The sequence below is a fragment of the Bubalus bubalis genome, chromosome 12 (genome assembly GCF_019923935.1).
Source record: "Bubalus bubalis isolate 160015118507 breed Murrah chromosome 12, NDDB_SH_1, whole genome shotgun sequence".
NCBI classification, from domain to species: domain Eukaryota; kingdom Metazoa; phylum Chordata; class Mammalia; order Artiodactyla; family Bovidae; genus Bubalus; species Bubalus bubalis.
Window position 1 is genome coordinate 3,697,211 of NC_059168.1, and position 13,995 is coordinate 3,711,205.

Genomic DNA, 13,995 nt, shown 5'->3' on the forward strand with positions numbered 1-13,995 from the left:
AGCCTGGGAGCTGCAACAACCGAAGCCCACGCACCCGAGCCTGCGCTCCACAATGAAAGCCACTGCAATGAGAAGCCACGTACCACGGCTAGACAGCAGACCGTGCTTGCCACCAGAGAAAAGCCCAGCAGCAACGAAGACCCTGGACAGCCAGAAAGAAATACAACTGTTAAAAAAGAGATTAAGATGGTAACTTTTCCATCATGTACGTTTTACCACAACTAGAAATTTAAAATATAGGTACTAGGTATTATTTAAATGCATCATAGACCCATAGGTAAGCCAAAACCATGAAGCACTCAGATGAAAACAGGAATAAATTTTCACAAACCTGGAATAGGCAGAGGCTTCCTTTAGATACACCAAAAAGAAAAACTGGAATTCATCAAAATTAACAACTGTGCTCCAAAAGACAGCATTAAAAAAGATAAACCACAAACTGGGAGAAAACATGTGTTTTTCAAAGGCCAGTCATTTGTCTTTAAGTAGCTTGTATACATAATGTATAAAATAACCTCTTACAACTCAACAATAAAAAGACTCACTTGAGAAATGGGCAAAGGATTCGAACAGACATTTTCCCAAAGACATACAAATGGCCAATAAGCACACAAAAACATGTGAATATCATTAACCATTTGGGAAATGGTGGTCAGAATCCCAGTTAGATACCACTTCATATCTAGTAGAATGACCACAATCGAAAGGGTGAAAAGTACAGTGAGGTGCTCCTATGTTGAGTGCATGTATATATTTACAACTGTTATTTCTTCTTGCTGGATTGATCCCCTGATCATTATGTAATGTCCTTATCTCTCGTGTGTTAGTCACTCAGCTGTGTCCAACTCTGTGGCCCCCCACCAGGCTCCTCTGTTTATGGAATTCTCCAGGCAAGAATACTAGAGTGGACTGCCATGCCCTTCTCCAGGGGATCTTCTTGTCCCAGGGATCGAACCCAGGTCTCCTGCATTGCAGGCAAACTCCTTACCACAGTCTGAGCCACCAGTCTTTATTTTAAAGTCTATTTTGTCTCATGTGAGCACTGCTACTCCAGCTTTCTTCTGATTTCCATTTGCAAGCAGTATCTTTCTCTATCCCTTTAGTTTCAGTCTATATGTGTCCCTAGGTCTAAAGTGGGTCTCTTGTAGACAGCATACATACGGGTTTTTTTCTTGCACTCAACATAGGAGCACCTCAATATATAACGCAAATGCTAACAGCCATAAAAGGTGAAATCAACAGTAACACATTAATAGTGGGAGACTTGAACACCCCACTTATACCAATGGACAGATCATCCAGCTAGAACATTAATAAAAAATGCAACCCTTAAATGACACACTAGACCAGAGAGACTTAATTGATATCTTATGGGACATTCCATCTGAAAGCAGCAGAATACACTTTCTTCTCAGGTGCACGCAGAACATTCTCCAGGACAGATCACATCTTGGGTCACAAATCAAAGTCTTGGTACATTTAAAGAAACTGAAATTGTATCAGGCATCTTTTCTGACCACAACGCTATGAGATTAGGAATCAATTACAGGGAAAAAAAAAAACACAAAGGCATGGAGGCTAAACCAAATAAGCAATGGATCACTGAAGACGTCCAAGAGGGAATCAAGAACGTAGAGACAAGTGACAACAAAACACTGCGATCCAAAACCCAGAGGACATAGCAAAAGCAAGTTTGAGAGTTTATAGCAATACAATGTTACTCAGGAAACAAGTAAAATCTCAAATAAACAACCTAAACTTACACCTAAAGCAACCAGAGAAAGAACAAACAAAACCCCAAATTAGCAGAAGGAAAGAAATCATGAAGACCAGAGCAGAAATAAATGAAATAGAGACAAAACAGTAAAGGTCAATGAGACTAAGAGCTAGTTCTCTGAGAAGATGAAATTAAACCTTCAGCCAGAAAACTGATAAACCTTCAGCTGGGTTTAGAAAAGGCAGAGGAACTAGAGATCAAATTGCCAACACCCACTGTTGGCACACACTGTTGGATCACACAAAAAAAGTTCCAGAAAGACATCTACCTTTGCTTCATGGACTTTTACTGTGTGGATCACAACAAACTGTGGAAAATTCTTAAAGAGATGGGAATACTAGACTACCTTACCTGTCTCCTGAGAAACCTGTATGCAAGTCTAGAAACAACAATTAGAACCAGACATGGAACAACAGACTGGATCAAAATTGGGAAAGGAGTTGTCACCCTGCTTATTTAACTTACATGCAGAGTACATCATGCAAAATGCCAGGCTGGAAGAAGCAGAAGATGGAATCAAGACTGCCAGGAGAAATATCAACAATCTTAGATATGCAGATGATACCACTGTAGTGGCAGAAAGTGAAGAGCAACTAAAGAGCTTCTTGATGAGGGTGAAAGAGGAGAGTAAAAAAGTTGGCTTCAAACTCAACATTCAAAAAGCTAATAAGATAATGGCATCAGGTCTCATCACTTCAGGGCAAACAGAAGAGGAAAAAGTGGAAACTGTGACAGACTTTTATTTTCTTGGGCTCCAAAATCACTGGATGGTGACTGCAGCCATGAAACTAAAAGACACTTTAAAAAAGAAAAGATGCTTGTTCCTTGGAAGGAAAGCTATGATAAACCATGAAGGTGTATTAAAAACCAGAGACATCACTTTGCCAACAAAGATCCGTATAGTCAAAGCTATGGTTTTTCCAGTAGACACGTACAGATGTGAGAGTTGGACCATAAAGAAGCCTGAGTGCTAAAAAATGGGTGCTTTCGAATTGTGGTGTTGGAGAAGACTATTGAGAATCCCCTGGACTGCAAGGAGATCAAAACAATCAATCCTAAAGGAAACCACCCTGAATATTCATTGAAAGGACTGAGGCTGAAGCTCTAATACTTTGGTCACCAGATATGAAGAGCTGACTCACTGGAAAAGACCCTGATGCTGGAAAAGAGAAGGCAAAAGGAGAAGGAGACAGCAAAGGATGAGTTGGTTAGATACCATCACTGACTTGATGGACATGAATCTGAGCAAATTCCAGGAGACAGTGGACAGGGGAGCCTGGCGTGCTGCAGTCCATGGGGTCGAAGAGAGACACAACCTAGCAACTGAACAATAACAGCAAGACTCACCAAGAATAAAAGGAGAGGATTCAAATCAATAAAATTAGAAATGAAAAAGAAGTTACAATAGATACCACATAAAGACAAAAGCATTTTAAGAGATAATACAAGCAACTACATGCCAATAAAATTGACAACCTAGAAGAAATGGACAAATTCTTAGAAAGTTACAACCTGTGAAGACTAAACCCAGGAAAAATTAGAAAATACAAACAGACCAATTGCAAGTACTGAAACTGATTAAAAATCTTCCAACAAACAAATAATACAGGATCAGGTGACTTCACAGGCGAATTCTATCAAACATGTAGAGAAGAGTTAACAGCTACCCTTCTGAAACTCTTCCAAAAAAATTTCAGAGAAAGGAACATTCCCAAGCTCATTCTACCAATACAAGGCCACCGTCATACTGAAACCAAAATCAGACCAAGATATCACAAAAAAAATTACAGGCCAATATCACTGCTGAACATAGAAGCAAAAGTTCTCAACAGAGTATGATCATATTGAATCTAAAAACACATTAAAAGGATCATACACTATGATCAAGTGGAATTTATACCAGTGATGCAGAGTTTTCAGTATCTGGAAATCGATCCAGATATACAACACTGTTGTATAAATACAATGTTGTGAGATATACACATCAAGAAATTGAAGAATAAAAACCATGTGATCATCTCAATAGGTTCAGAAAAAGCTTTTGACACAATTCAACACCCATTTATGATAAAAATTCTCCAGAAAGGGGGCATAGAGGGAACCTACCTCAAATAATAAAGGCCATATACAACAAACCCATAGCAAACATCATTCTCAATGGTGAAAAACTGAAAACATCTCTTCTATGATCAGGAACAAGACAAGGATGTCCATGCTCACCACTTATATTCAACATAATTTTGGAAGTCCTAGCCATGGCAATCAGAGAAGAAAAAGAAATAAAAGGAATCCAAATTGGAAAAGAAGTAAAACTCACTCTTTCCAGATAACATGATACTATACACAGAAAATCCTAAAGATGCTACCAGAAAACTACAGCTCTTCAGTGAATTTGATAAACTGGCAGGATACAAAATTAATTAACAGAAATATCTTGCATTCCCATACACTAATAACAAGATCAGAAAGAGAAATCAAGGAAACAGTCCCATTTACCACCACATCAAAAAGAATAAAGCACCTACCTAAGGAGGCAGAAGATCTGTACTCAGAAAACTGTAAGATACTGATGAAAGAAATAAAAGATGATACACACAGATGGAGAGATATACCATGTTCTTGGACTGGAGGAATCAGTATTCTAAAAATGATGACACCACCCAAAGCAATCTACAGATTCCATGCAAACCCTATCATATTAACAATGGCATTTTCTAGAGAATTAGAACAAAAAATTTTACAATTTGTATGGAAACATGAAAGACCATGAATAACCAAATCTTGAGAAAGAAAAATGGAGCTGGAGGAATCAGGCCCCCTGACTTCAGACTACAAAGCTAGAGCAGTCAAAATAGTATGGTACTGGCACAAAAACAGGAATACAGATCAATGGAACAGGTACAAAGTCCAGAGATAAACCCTTATACCTATGGCTACCTAATCCATGACAAAGGAGGCAAGAATATACAATGGAGAAAAGACAGTCTCTTCACTAAGTGGTTCTGGGCAAACCGGACAGCAAATGTAAAAGAATGAACACCACAGACAAAAATACTCAAAATGAGTTAAAGACCTAAATGCAAGGCCAGATACTAAAAACTCCTAGAGGAAAACATAGGCAGAACACTCTGACATTAATTACAGTAAGATATTTTTCAGTCCACCTCCTAGAGTAATGAAAATAAAAATAAAGAAAAGGGACCTAATTAAAAGCTTTTGTATAGCAAATGAAACCATAAACAAAATGAAAAGATAATCCTCAAAATGGAAGAAAATATTTGCAAATGAAGGAATCAATTAAGAGATTAATCTCCAAAATGTACAAATAGCTCAATATCAAAAAAGCAAGCAACTCAGTTTAAAAAAAAAAAAACCACACACAGATCCAAAAAAACATTTCTTTAAAGAAGACAGATGGCTAACAAGCATATGAAAAGATGCTCAACACATCACTAATTATTAGAGAAATGAAATCAAAACTGCAATGAGGTATCACCTCATACCAGTCAAAATGGCCATCCAGAAACAAATGCTGGAGGAGGTGTGAAGAAAAGGGAACCCTCCTACTCTGTTGATGGAAAAGTAAATTGGTACAGCTACTATGAAGATTCCTTAAAAAACTGAAAATAGAGCTACCATATGACCTAGCAGGGCTCAGTTGGTAAAGAATCTGCCTGCAATGAAGGAGACCTGGGTTCGATTCCTGGGTCAGGAAGAACCCCTGGAGAAGGAAATGGCAACCCATTCCGGTTTTCTTGCCTGGAGAATCCCATGGACAGAGGGGAAGCAAGAGTCTGACACGACTTAGCAACTAAACCACCACCAGCAGCCATATGACCTAGCAGTCCCACTCCTGGGCATGTACCTGGAGAAAATCATAATTCAAAAACGCACATGCACCCCAATATTCACTGCAGTGCTATTTACAATAGGCAAGATGTGGGAGTGTCCTAAGTGTCCATCAACAGAGGAGTGGACAAAGAAGATGAGATACGTATATACAATAGAATATTACTTGGCCAAAGAAAAAGAACAGAGCTAGGCCATTTGCAGCAACATGAATGGTCCTAGGAACTGTCATACTGAATGAAGTGAGGCAGACAAAGAACACTATAGCAGAATAACAAATAGCACTTATATGCGGAACCTTAAATGACACAAATGAGCTTAGCTTTAAAAAAAGAAAGTTGTAGAAAACAAATTTATGGTTACCAGGGAGTACGGGGGGAGGGAATACACTGGGAGATTAGGATGGACATACACACACTATATATAAAACAGATAATAAGGACCTACTCTACAGCACAGGAACTCAATACTCTGTAATGGCACATATGGAAAAAGAAACCTACAAAAGGGAAATATACACACACACTCACAACTGAGTCATTTTATTGTACACGTGAAACTAACACCACACTGTAAATCAACTATACTCCAATAAAATTTTCAAAAAATAAAAATGACTTAAAAATAGTTATCATATAAAAAACAAATAAAAATATGAAAAATAACAACTGTTGGTGATATGGAGAAGCTGCAATCCTCATACATTGCTGGTGGGGATATAAATGATATAGCCATTGTGGAAAAGTTTGGCAGTTCATCATTTAAAGCTGGAATTATCATATGACACAGAAATAAAACATGTCCACATAAAATTCATTCATGAATGTTCATATCATTAGTCATAATAGCCCCAAAGTACAAACAACCCAAATATTCATCAACTGATAAATGGTTAAATGAAATGTGGTATATTTATATTATGGAATATTATTCAGCAATAAAAAGAAATGAAGTACAGATGGATGCTACATATAGATGAACCTTGAAAACATGAAGAAAGAATCCAGTCACAAAAGGTCACATGTTACATAATTCTAAGTTTATGAAATGCCCAGAAGAAGTGAATCTACACACAGAAAATGTGTAAGCGGTTGCTAGGACTGGGGTACCCACGGAGAGAAGGGAGTGCCCGCTAATGGAGACAGGGCTTCTCTCTGGAGCGGTGTAAATGCTCTGGAATTGGACAGTGGTGATGGCTTCATGACTCTGTGACTACTAAGAGAAAAAAAAGCTGAATCTTTACTTTAAGAGTGAATTTTAAGGTATTTGAATTTCTCCCAGTGAAGCTCTCAAAAAAGCTGTAGCTAAGAAAAGACAGGGCTCTATAACATAATTTGAGTTTCTTAACAAACTTAACCTTTAATAAAAGTTGTGGCACTTAAACAGATATATACAAAAATTCATTGAAAAAAATCTATCACTTTCTCTTTACCAATGAATAATATATAAAAGATCTCAGTGATGTTCTGCAGCAAGGACCAGTGCTGATAACAGAATTTTCACTTTAGGTGAACTTTTAAGAAAGCAAAGAGCTACAGAATACCTTGATTGTTCTAACTCCAGTGAACTGCAGATCTATGAAGAAGCAACGGCTCTTCCGTCATTCTTCAATCCTGAAAATAAAACTGGAAACTTGGATTCATATCTGGCTCTACTGTATTATGTGACTGGAATAAAATCACTGTGATTGTAAACTTTTTCAAGTATTTCATAATTTTCAGTCTTGCCTTCTAACGTCAACACCTGCTGTTTCAGTTTGCTCTGAATCCTTTCCTTTTAGGATAAAGGCCCACCACTCAACCAAGGTGATTCTGACATGAATTACCAAATACAGTGCCTAAGACCCAGCCCTGGCCAAGATCATGGGGTCCTGTCCCTTTTCCCACAGGGACTGGTCCAATTCAAAGGCAGTTGTTCCAGAGAAGACAACAGTCCTTTTGTGGAATCTGATTACTGGACCCCAGAAAAGGAGGTTATCTTTCTTCTTTTGGGATCACAGACTTTAAGGATGTGTGCTTTGGGGGGACACTGGCCTCTTCCCCATTATGGAGAGAGGGCCAGCCTAAAAATGAGGTCAGGAAACAGAAAAACACTCAGGAGAGGAGGCCAGAAGCCCTGGCAGCATAGTCCCAGATTTGGATCCAGCTTTGCCTAACGAGTGGCATTAACGTTTTGAGGTTGTTACTGAATGAATCAGTGCAAGGGAAGCATTTCTTCACCAAGCGGTCAAACACAATTTATTTTAGAACTAAACAGTACAATCTGAATAAAAGAAAGTTTTACCCTAAACTTTCCAGACAGGTATTTTCTCCTCAGGCTGCATGTTGACTTTCACAGTCCCATCCCTGGCCTCCAGAGTATTGACAAAGGATGCACAAATTTGTATCATCTAGTAGAGAAGTCAAGTTGGAAACTGACAATCTTTCCATTCCCTGTGCTTCAGAACAATTCTTAAAACACATCTATTATGTTCTCGGCTCATAACTATTCAATTAAATTTTTATTCTAAGAATAACTTAGAGCAAGGGAATCATTTATACCTACTGAAAACCAGAACTCATCCATTTTCTTGTTTCATGGAGGAAAAAACTGGTCCACCTGAACAGATGTAACAAAAAGTATGTTTCTTATTTTGGCTTCTCTGGATTAATGACCAGAGTCCTTTGTTGTATCCATCTTGGTTTCAACATAGTAGTATCAATATCCTTTTCTTCCCCTGAATCTTGATCTGGCATCCAACTGAAAATAAATACACAAGTAAATCATATTTTGGACACCATAATCAAACACAGTTTTGGTAACAGGTGTCACTACATGAGAGGAGTAAACCAGCTTCCAGCATAATCAAAAAGGCAACTGTCCCAGCTCAGGGGAGGAAAAAAACAAAGAGGGAAAGAAGGCGTTAAAAACAAAAGTTCCATTCATGGTCACAGTAAGAATTCTTAAGTCCAACTTACATTCATCTTTTTTTCTGGAGTACACTCAATATACATTATTCTTCTAACAAAGCTGACTTTCTAATTAAGCTTTATTTGGGTTAGTAACTGAGAAAAGAGCCTTGAAATATATGTAACACACAGCCATTTTGAGATTATAAACCCTTAAATTACCACTCATAGGTCAACTGCATATTCTTTGACTTAAGCCTCCCAGTACGGCCACTTCTTAAGTGAGGCCACAGGATGGAGGGTCCTAATCAGTACAGAAGGCAGAACTGCAGTCAATACCATTCCACAGAAATCCCAGAGGAATGAATTAGTTTAGAGCTAAACCCTGTTAATGAGGACAACACAGCCAGCATGGGACAGACCACTATCTCTTCATCCGAGCATCAGATACAGTAGCTAAGAGCCACACTTTCAAAAAGCAAGTAATCTTCAAACGGGAGTCATGATCAGGATATGAGATGCTATTATTAGGAGGGCACAGCCGATTCAAACTGACCATTTTACCTTCACTCTGAGTTACATACGCATTGTTTGAAATATTAAACAAAATTACCAGCACAATTTAAATCATTTTATTTCAGGTGTTGGCCAATTGAAGTTGCAACAGTTAGTTCCTCACACTGGAGGACTAACGGTGTGTCCTAGTCTTGAAGAAAGGTTGCAAGGATCTCTTAAATCTGCTATAAAGTTCCCAATACTGCTCTTTCTAGAATCAAAGTGTGAGTGAAGTTCTGCCTCGTACTGATATTTAGAAATGGTCAGAAGCATGTTAACTTTTTTTTACTCAAGATTATTACAAATGTCTGCAGAAGGCAGATAAAACTGTGGAAAAGTTTTATATGTTCTGATTTCTTAATGTTCTTTGGAGATTAAAGCCTGAGTTTCAGGATGGGAATTAACAGGGAGTTTATTACAAATCCAGTCCTTGTGATTAATAAGGACACCTCATTGCCTCCTACACTAACTTCTTTATGACTTCTCAATTATATAAACATGATTTAACATTCTTTGAAAGGTCTAAAGGCTTACATTTTACAAGGTAACAAAACTGTGTGGGAGAAGGCAAGAAAATCCCCTTTTCCTACATTAAATGACAGGAAAATATGGCAAAGAACTGTGTCACTTGAGAAAGCATTGCCAATTTTAATCTCACTTTACACCTCCCTGGATCTGATTAGTTAGCAAAGTTTTTCTCTGGCCTCCCAGATCATAATATCCTATACGCTCTGCTTCTCCTATCAACAAAAGGAAAGGGATTTAAGTGCTGCTGACCAATCGACAGCATGTTCAAGTTAAAGTTACTGCTGTTTTTAAAGGGGTGTTCATTTTTGCGATTTCTTATTTTCTTTTCACAAACACAAGCTCCTGGTTTCTATTCCAAAGACCTTTGTGAATCTTTGAATCAAAGAACACTAGAGTAGAAATCATGAGATTTGTAATGTCCTTCAGGCTGTCTCTCCACAGTTCATCACTACAGATTCAAACACAGATACCAACATTTCTTCCAATGACATCAACATGTAAGGCGCAGTGCACACCCTTTAGATCCCGCATTACGGCTGTGCAATCGCCAAATGACCCAAATACAGTGACCAGCATCAACTCTTTTCCATTTATACTTGCCAAGACCATGGTCTTAACTCTTTTTTAGAAATTCATGAAGTTCAGCTACTGTGGTCAGCATAATTGAACAACCAGCTGTGGGTTTCCATGAACCTCACATTAATTCACTGGGTGAGAAAAAACACATCCTTTTTTCCAAGTGACACCACTGCAGCCTGTTTATAATTATAAGTCACTCACATATTTAACTCTACAGAGCTAATTTTGAGCATAAGCTTTTTAAAAATCTTTAGCCACTTACCATTGATCTTTTACACTCAAAAAATGAGTATTGCAAAGCTTTGCAGTTTCCTTCCTTCAGACACTGCCGAGGGGATTTTCCTTCCTATGACACAAAAACAATATAAATACAAGGGAAATTTTCTCACAAAGTACAAAGTAACTGTCCAGTGTTTTTTTTTTTTGTTTTTTTTTTTAAGCTAAGCAAAAGGAGAAAACAGTAATTTATATAAGAAATAATTCATAAATCATTTTAACTGTTGGTATCTAAGGAGAAAAGGATAAAATAAGAAATGTGTAAAATAATGTGGGGGCACTTTAAGGATACCCTTGAATTCTTGAAAACACTGGTTTCCATGAGACACTTTTATTTAAAATGTTTGTATAAAAATCTAGAAACTGACATCCCTAGCTCCTTCTGTGTAAGAAAGGAAGAGAGTGGAGGTGAAAGTAGTAATGGGGTTTCTTCAGTGTTTTCCGAACTTAGACCCTCAAGGAGCCCTGAAGACAGGGAGGACAGTGTGTGTGACACAGCAGCAGAGGCGGGAGAGCACGCAGGTGAGCGTTCAGCAACACTGTGGGAGCAAAGAGGAGGCGTCTGTCCTGGAAGCCAGGATCAAGTCGCTTTAAAGTCTCCAATCACAGTATCTTTTTATACAAGCAAGTCTACCTGGAGCACATCTTTGCATTTTCCCACCCCTTACTTTCACAGTCAAGTTCTCTATTCTGAGAAGCTCACTGAGTAAGAACTGGAAAAGGAAAGTGAAATTTTAAACAAAATTTATATATACTGGTGAGGGAAGATCTTCCTGGGCTCAATGTGTAATTAACTTGTCTTTAAGCAGTGAAAGCTCATAAGAGCTTAAGAAAATTGGATTGAACCATTCCCTTTCTGCCAAAAACACAGGATGTTGTTGAAGTTCAGTAGCAGGTACTGCTATAAGATTAGTGCTATTTCTGATCTTAACAAAATAATAAGACTTTAAAAATCACACTTGATAAAGTAACTGTGAAAGTAGTTAAGAGCTAAAATTTAGTAGTATTTTAGTAGGTAGATCCCAGACAACCACTGGTTTTTCAGACATCTACTTGCAGCAAGCGGTGGCTGCGTGGCGCTGGAGTGGCTGAGAGGAGCTACCCCACGTCCAAGGTAAGAGAAACCCCAGTAAGACGGCAGACGCTGAGAGAGGGCATCAGAGGACAGACAGACTGAAACCACAATCACAGACAACTAGCCAGTCTGATCACATGGACCACAGTCTTGTCTACCTCAATGAAACTAAGCCATGCCATGTAGTACCACCCAAAACAGAGCTGACGGTGGCTCAGGTCATGAACTCCTTATTGCCAAATTCAGACTTAAATTGAAGAAAGGCAATGCCAAAGAATGCTCAAACTACCACACAATTGCACTTATCCTCACACGCTAGTAAAGTAATGCTCAAAATTCTCCAAGCCAGGTTTCAGCAATACGTGAACCGTGAAATTCCAGATGTTCCAGCTGGTTTTAGGAAAGGCAGAAGAACCAGAGATCAAATTGCCAATATCCGCTGGATCATCAAAAAAGAGTGTTCCAGAAAAATATCTATTTCTGCTTTATTGACTATGCCAAAGCCTTTGACTGTGTGGATCACAATAAACTCTGGAAAATTCTGAAAGAGATGGGAATACCAGACCACCTGACCTGCCTCTTGAGAAATCTGTATGCAGGTCAGGAAGCAACAGTTAGAACTAGACATGGAACAACAGACTGGTTCCAAATCGGAAAAGGAATACGTCAAGGCTGTATATTGTCACCCTGCTTATTTAACTTATATGCAGAGTACATCATGAGAAACACTGGACTGGAAGAAGCAGAAGCTGGAATCAAGATTGCCGGGAGAAATATCAATAACTTCAGATACGCAGATGACACCACCCTTATGGCAGAAAGTGAAGAAGAACTAAAGAGCCTCTTGATGAAAGTGAGAGGACAGTGAAAAAGTTGGCTTAAAGCTCAACATTCAGAAAACTAAGATCATGGCATCCAGTCCCATCACTTTATGGCAAATAGATGGGGAAATAGTGGCTGACTTTATTTTTGGGGGCTCCAAAATCACTGCAGATGGTGACTGTAGCCATGAAATTAAAAGACGCTTACTCCTTGGAAGAAAAGTTATGACCAACCTAGACAGCATATTGAAAAGCAGAGACATTACTTTGCCAACAAAGGTCCATCTAGTCAAGGCTATGGTTTTTCCTGTGGTTATGTATGGATGTGAGAGTTGGACTATAAAGAAAGCTGAGCGCCAAAGAATTGATGCTTTTGAACTGTGGTGTTGGAGAAGACTCTTGAGAGTCCCTTGGATTGCAAGGAGATCCAACCAGTCCATTCTGAAGGAGATCAGCCCTGGGATTTCTTTGGAAGGCATGATGCTAAAGCTGAAACTCCAGTACTTTGGCCACCTCATGCGAAGAGTTGACTCATTGGAAAAGACTCTGATGCTGGGAGGGATTGGGGGCAGGAGGAGAAGGGGACGACAGAGGATGAGACGGCTGGATGGCATCACTGACTCAATGGACATGAGTTTGGGTAAACTCTGGGAGTTGGTGATGGACAGGGAGACCTGGCATGCTGCAGTCCATGGGGTTGCAAAGAATCGGTGATGGACAGGGAGACCTGGCATGCTGCGGTCCATGGGGTTGCAAAGAGTCGGACACAACTGAGCGACTGAACTGAACTTTTCCTTTTTGGCATTATTTTTTCTTTTGGATAGTTTTGGCCACTGCCTCCTATAAAATGTTATAGTAACAACTTAACAGAAGCAGAAGAGATTAAGAAAGGGTGGAAAGAACATATGGAAGAACTATACAGAAAAGTTCTTTATGACCCAGATAACCACAGTGATGTGGTCACTCACTTAGAGCCAGACATCTTGGAGTGTGAAGTCAAGTGGGTCTTAAGAAGCATTACTATGAACAAAGTTAATGGAGATAACAGAATGTTTACCTACTGAAATAGTACTAAATTTTAGCTCTTACCTAGCTCACATCATAAGCTCCTTACTGGAAGATTCAGGCTTAAACTGAAGAAAGTAGGGAAAAACACTAGACCATTCAGGTATTACCTAAATCAAATCCCTTATGATTATACAGTGGAGGTGACAAATAATTCAGGGGATTAGATCTGCCTACTAGATTCTTAAATGAACAATGCAAAGAAAGAGAGGAAAATAACAGAATGGGAAAGACTAGGGATCTCATCAATAAAATCGGAGATATCAAGAGCACATTTCATGCAAGGATGGGCACAATAAAGGACAGAAATGCTAAAGACCTAACAGAAGCAGAAGAGATTAAGAGGAGGTAGCAAGCATACACAGGAGAACTGCACCAACAAGGTGTTAATGACCCAGAAAACCATGATGGTGTAGTCACTCACTTAGAGCCAGATATCCAGGAGTGTGAAGTCAAATCGGCCTACAAACAAAGCTAGAGGGGAGCAGTTCCAAGATGGCAGAGGAATAGGAGGGGGAGACCACTTTCTCCCCTACAAATACATCAAAATATCATCTGCGTGTGGAGCAACTTCCACTAAAT

General features: G+C 38.9%; 1 protein-coding gene across 2 annotated transcripts in view; it reads right to left on the reverse strand.

The window, feature by feature from the left end:
* Window positions 1-6,152: 6,152 nt before the first annotated feature.
* Window positions 6,153-13,995, reverse strand: part of LOC102414910 (cytochrome c oxidase assembly factor 5) — a 36,171-nt gene continuing 28,328 nt past the window's right edge. For both annotated transcript variants that reach the window (XM_044925632.2, XM_006059905.4), the window contains exons 2-3: window positions 10,439-10,522; window positions 6,153-8,365 (exon numbers count right to left, since the gene is read on the reverse strand). In XM_044925632.2, the coding sequence (XP_044781567.1) occupies window positions 8,324-8,365; window positions 10,439-10,522 (126 nt within the window). In that variant the 3' untranslated portion in view covers window positions 6,153-8,323. The remainder of the gene's footprint in view (window positions 8,366-10,438; window positions 10,523-13,995) is intronic.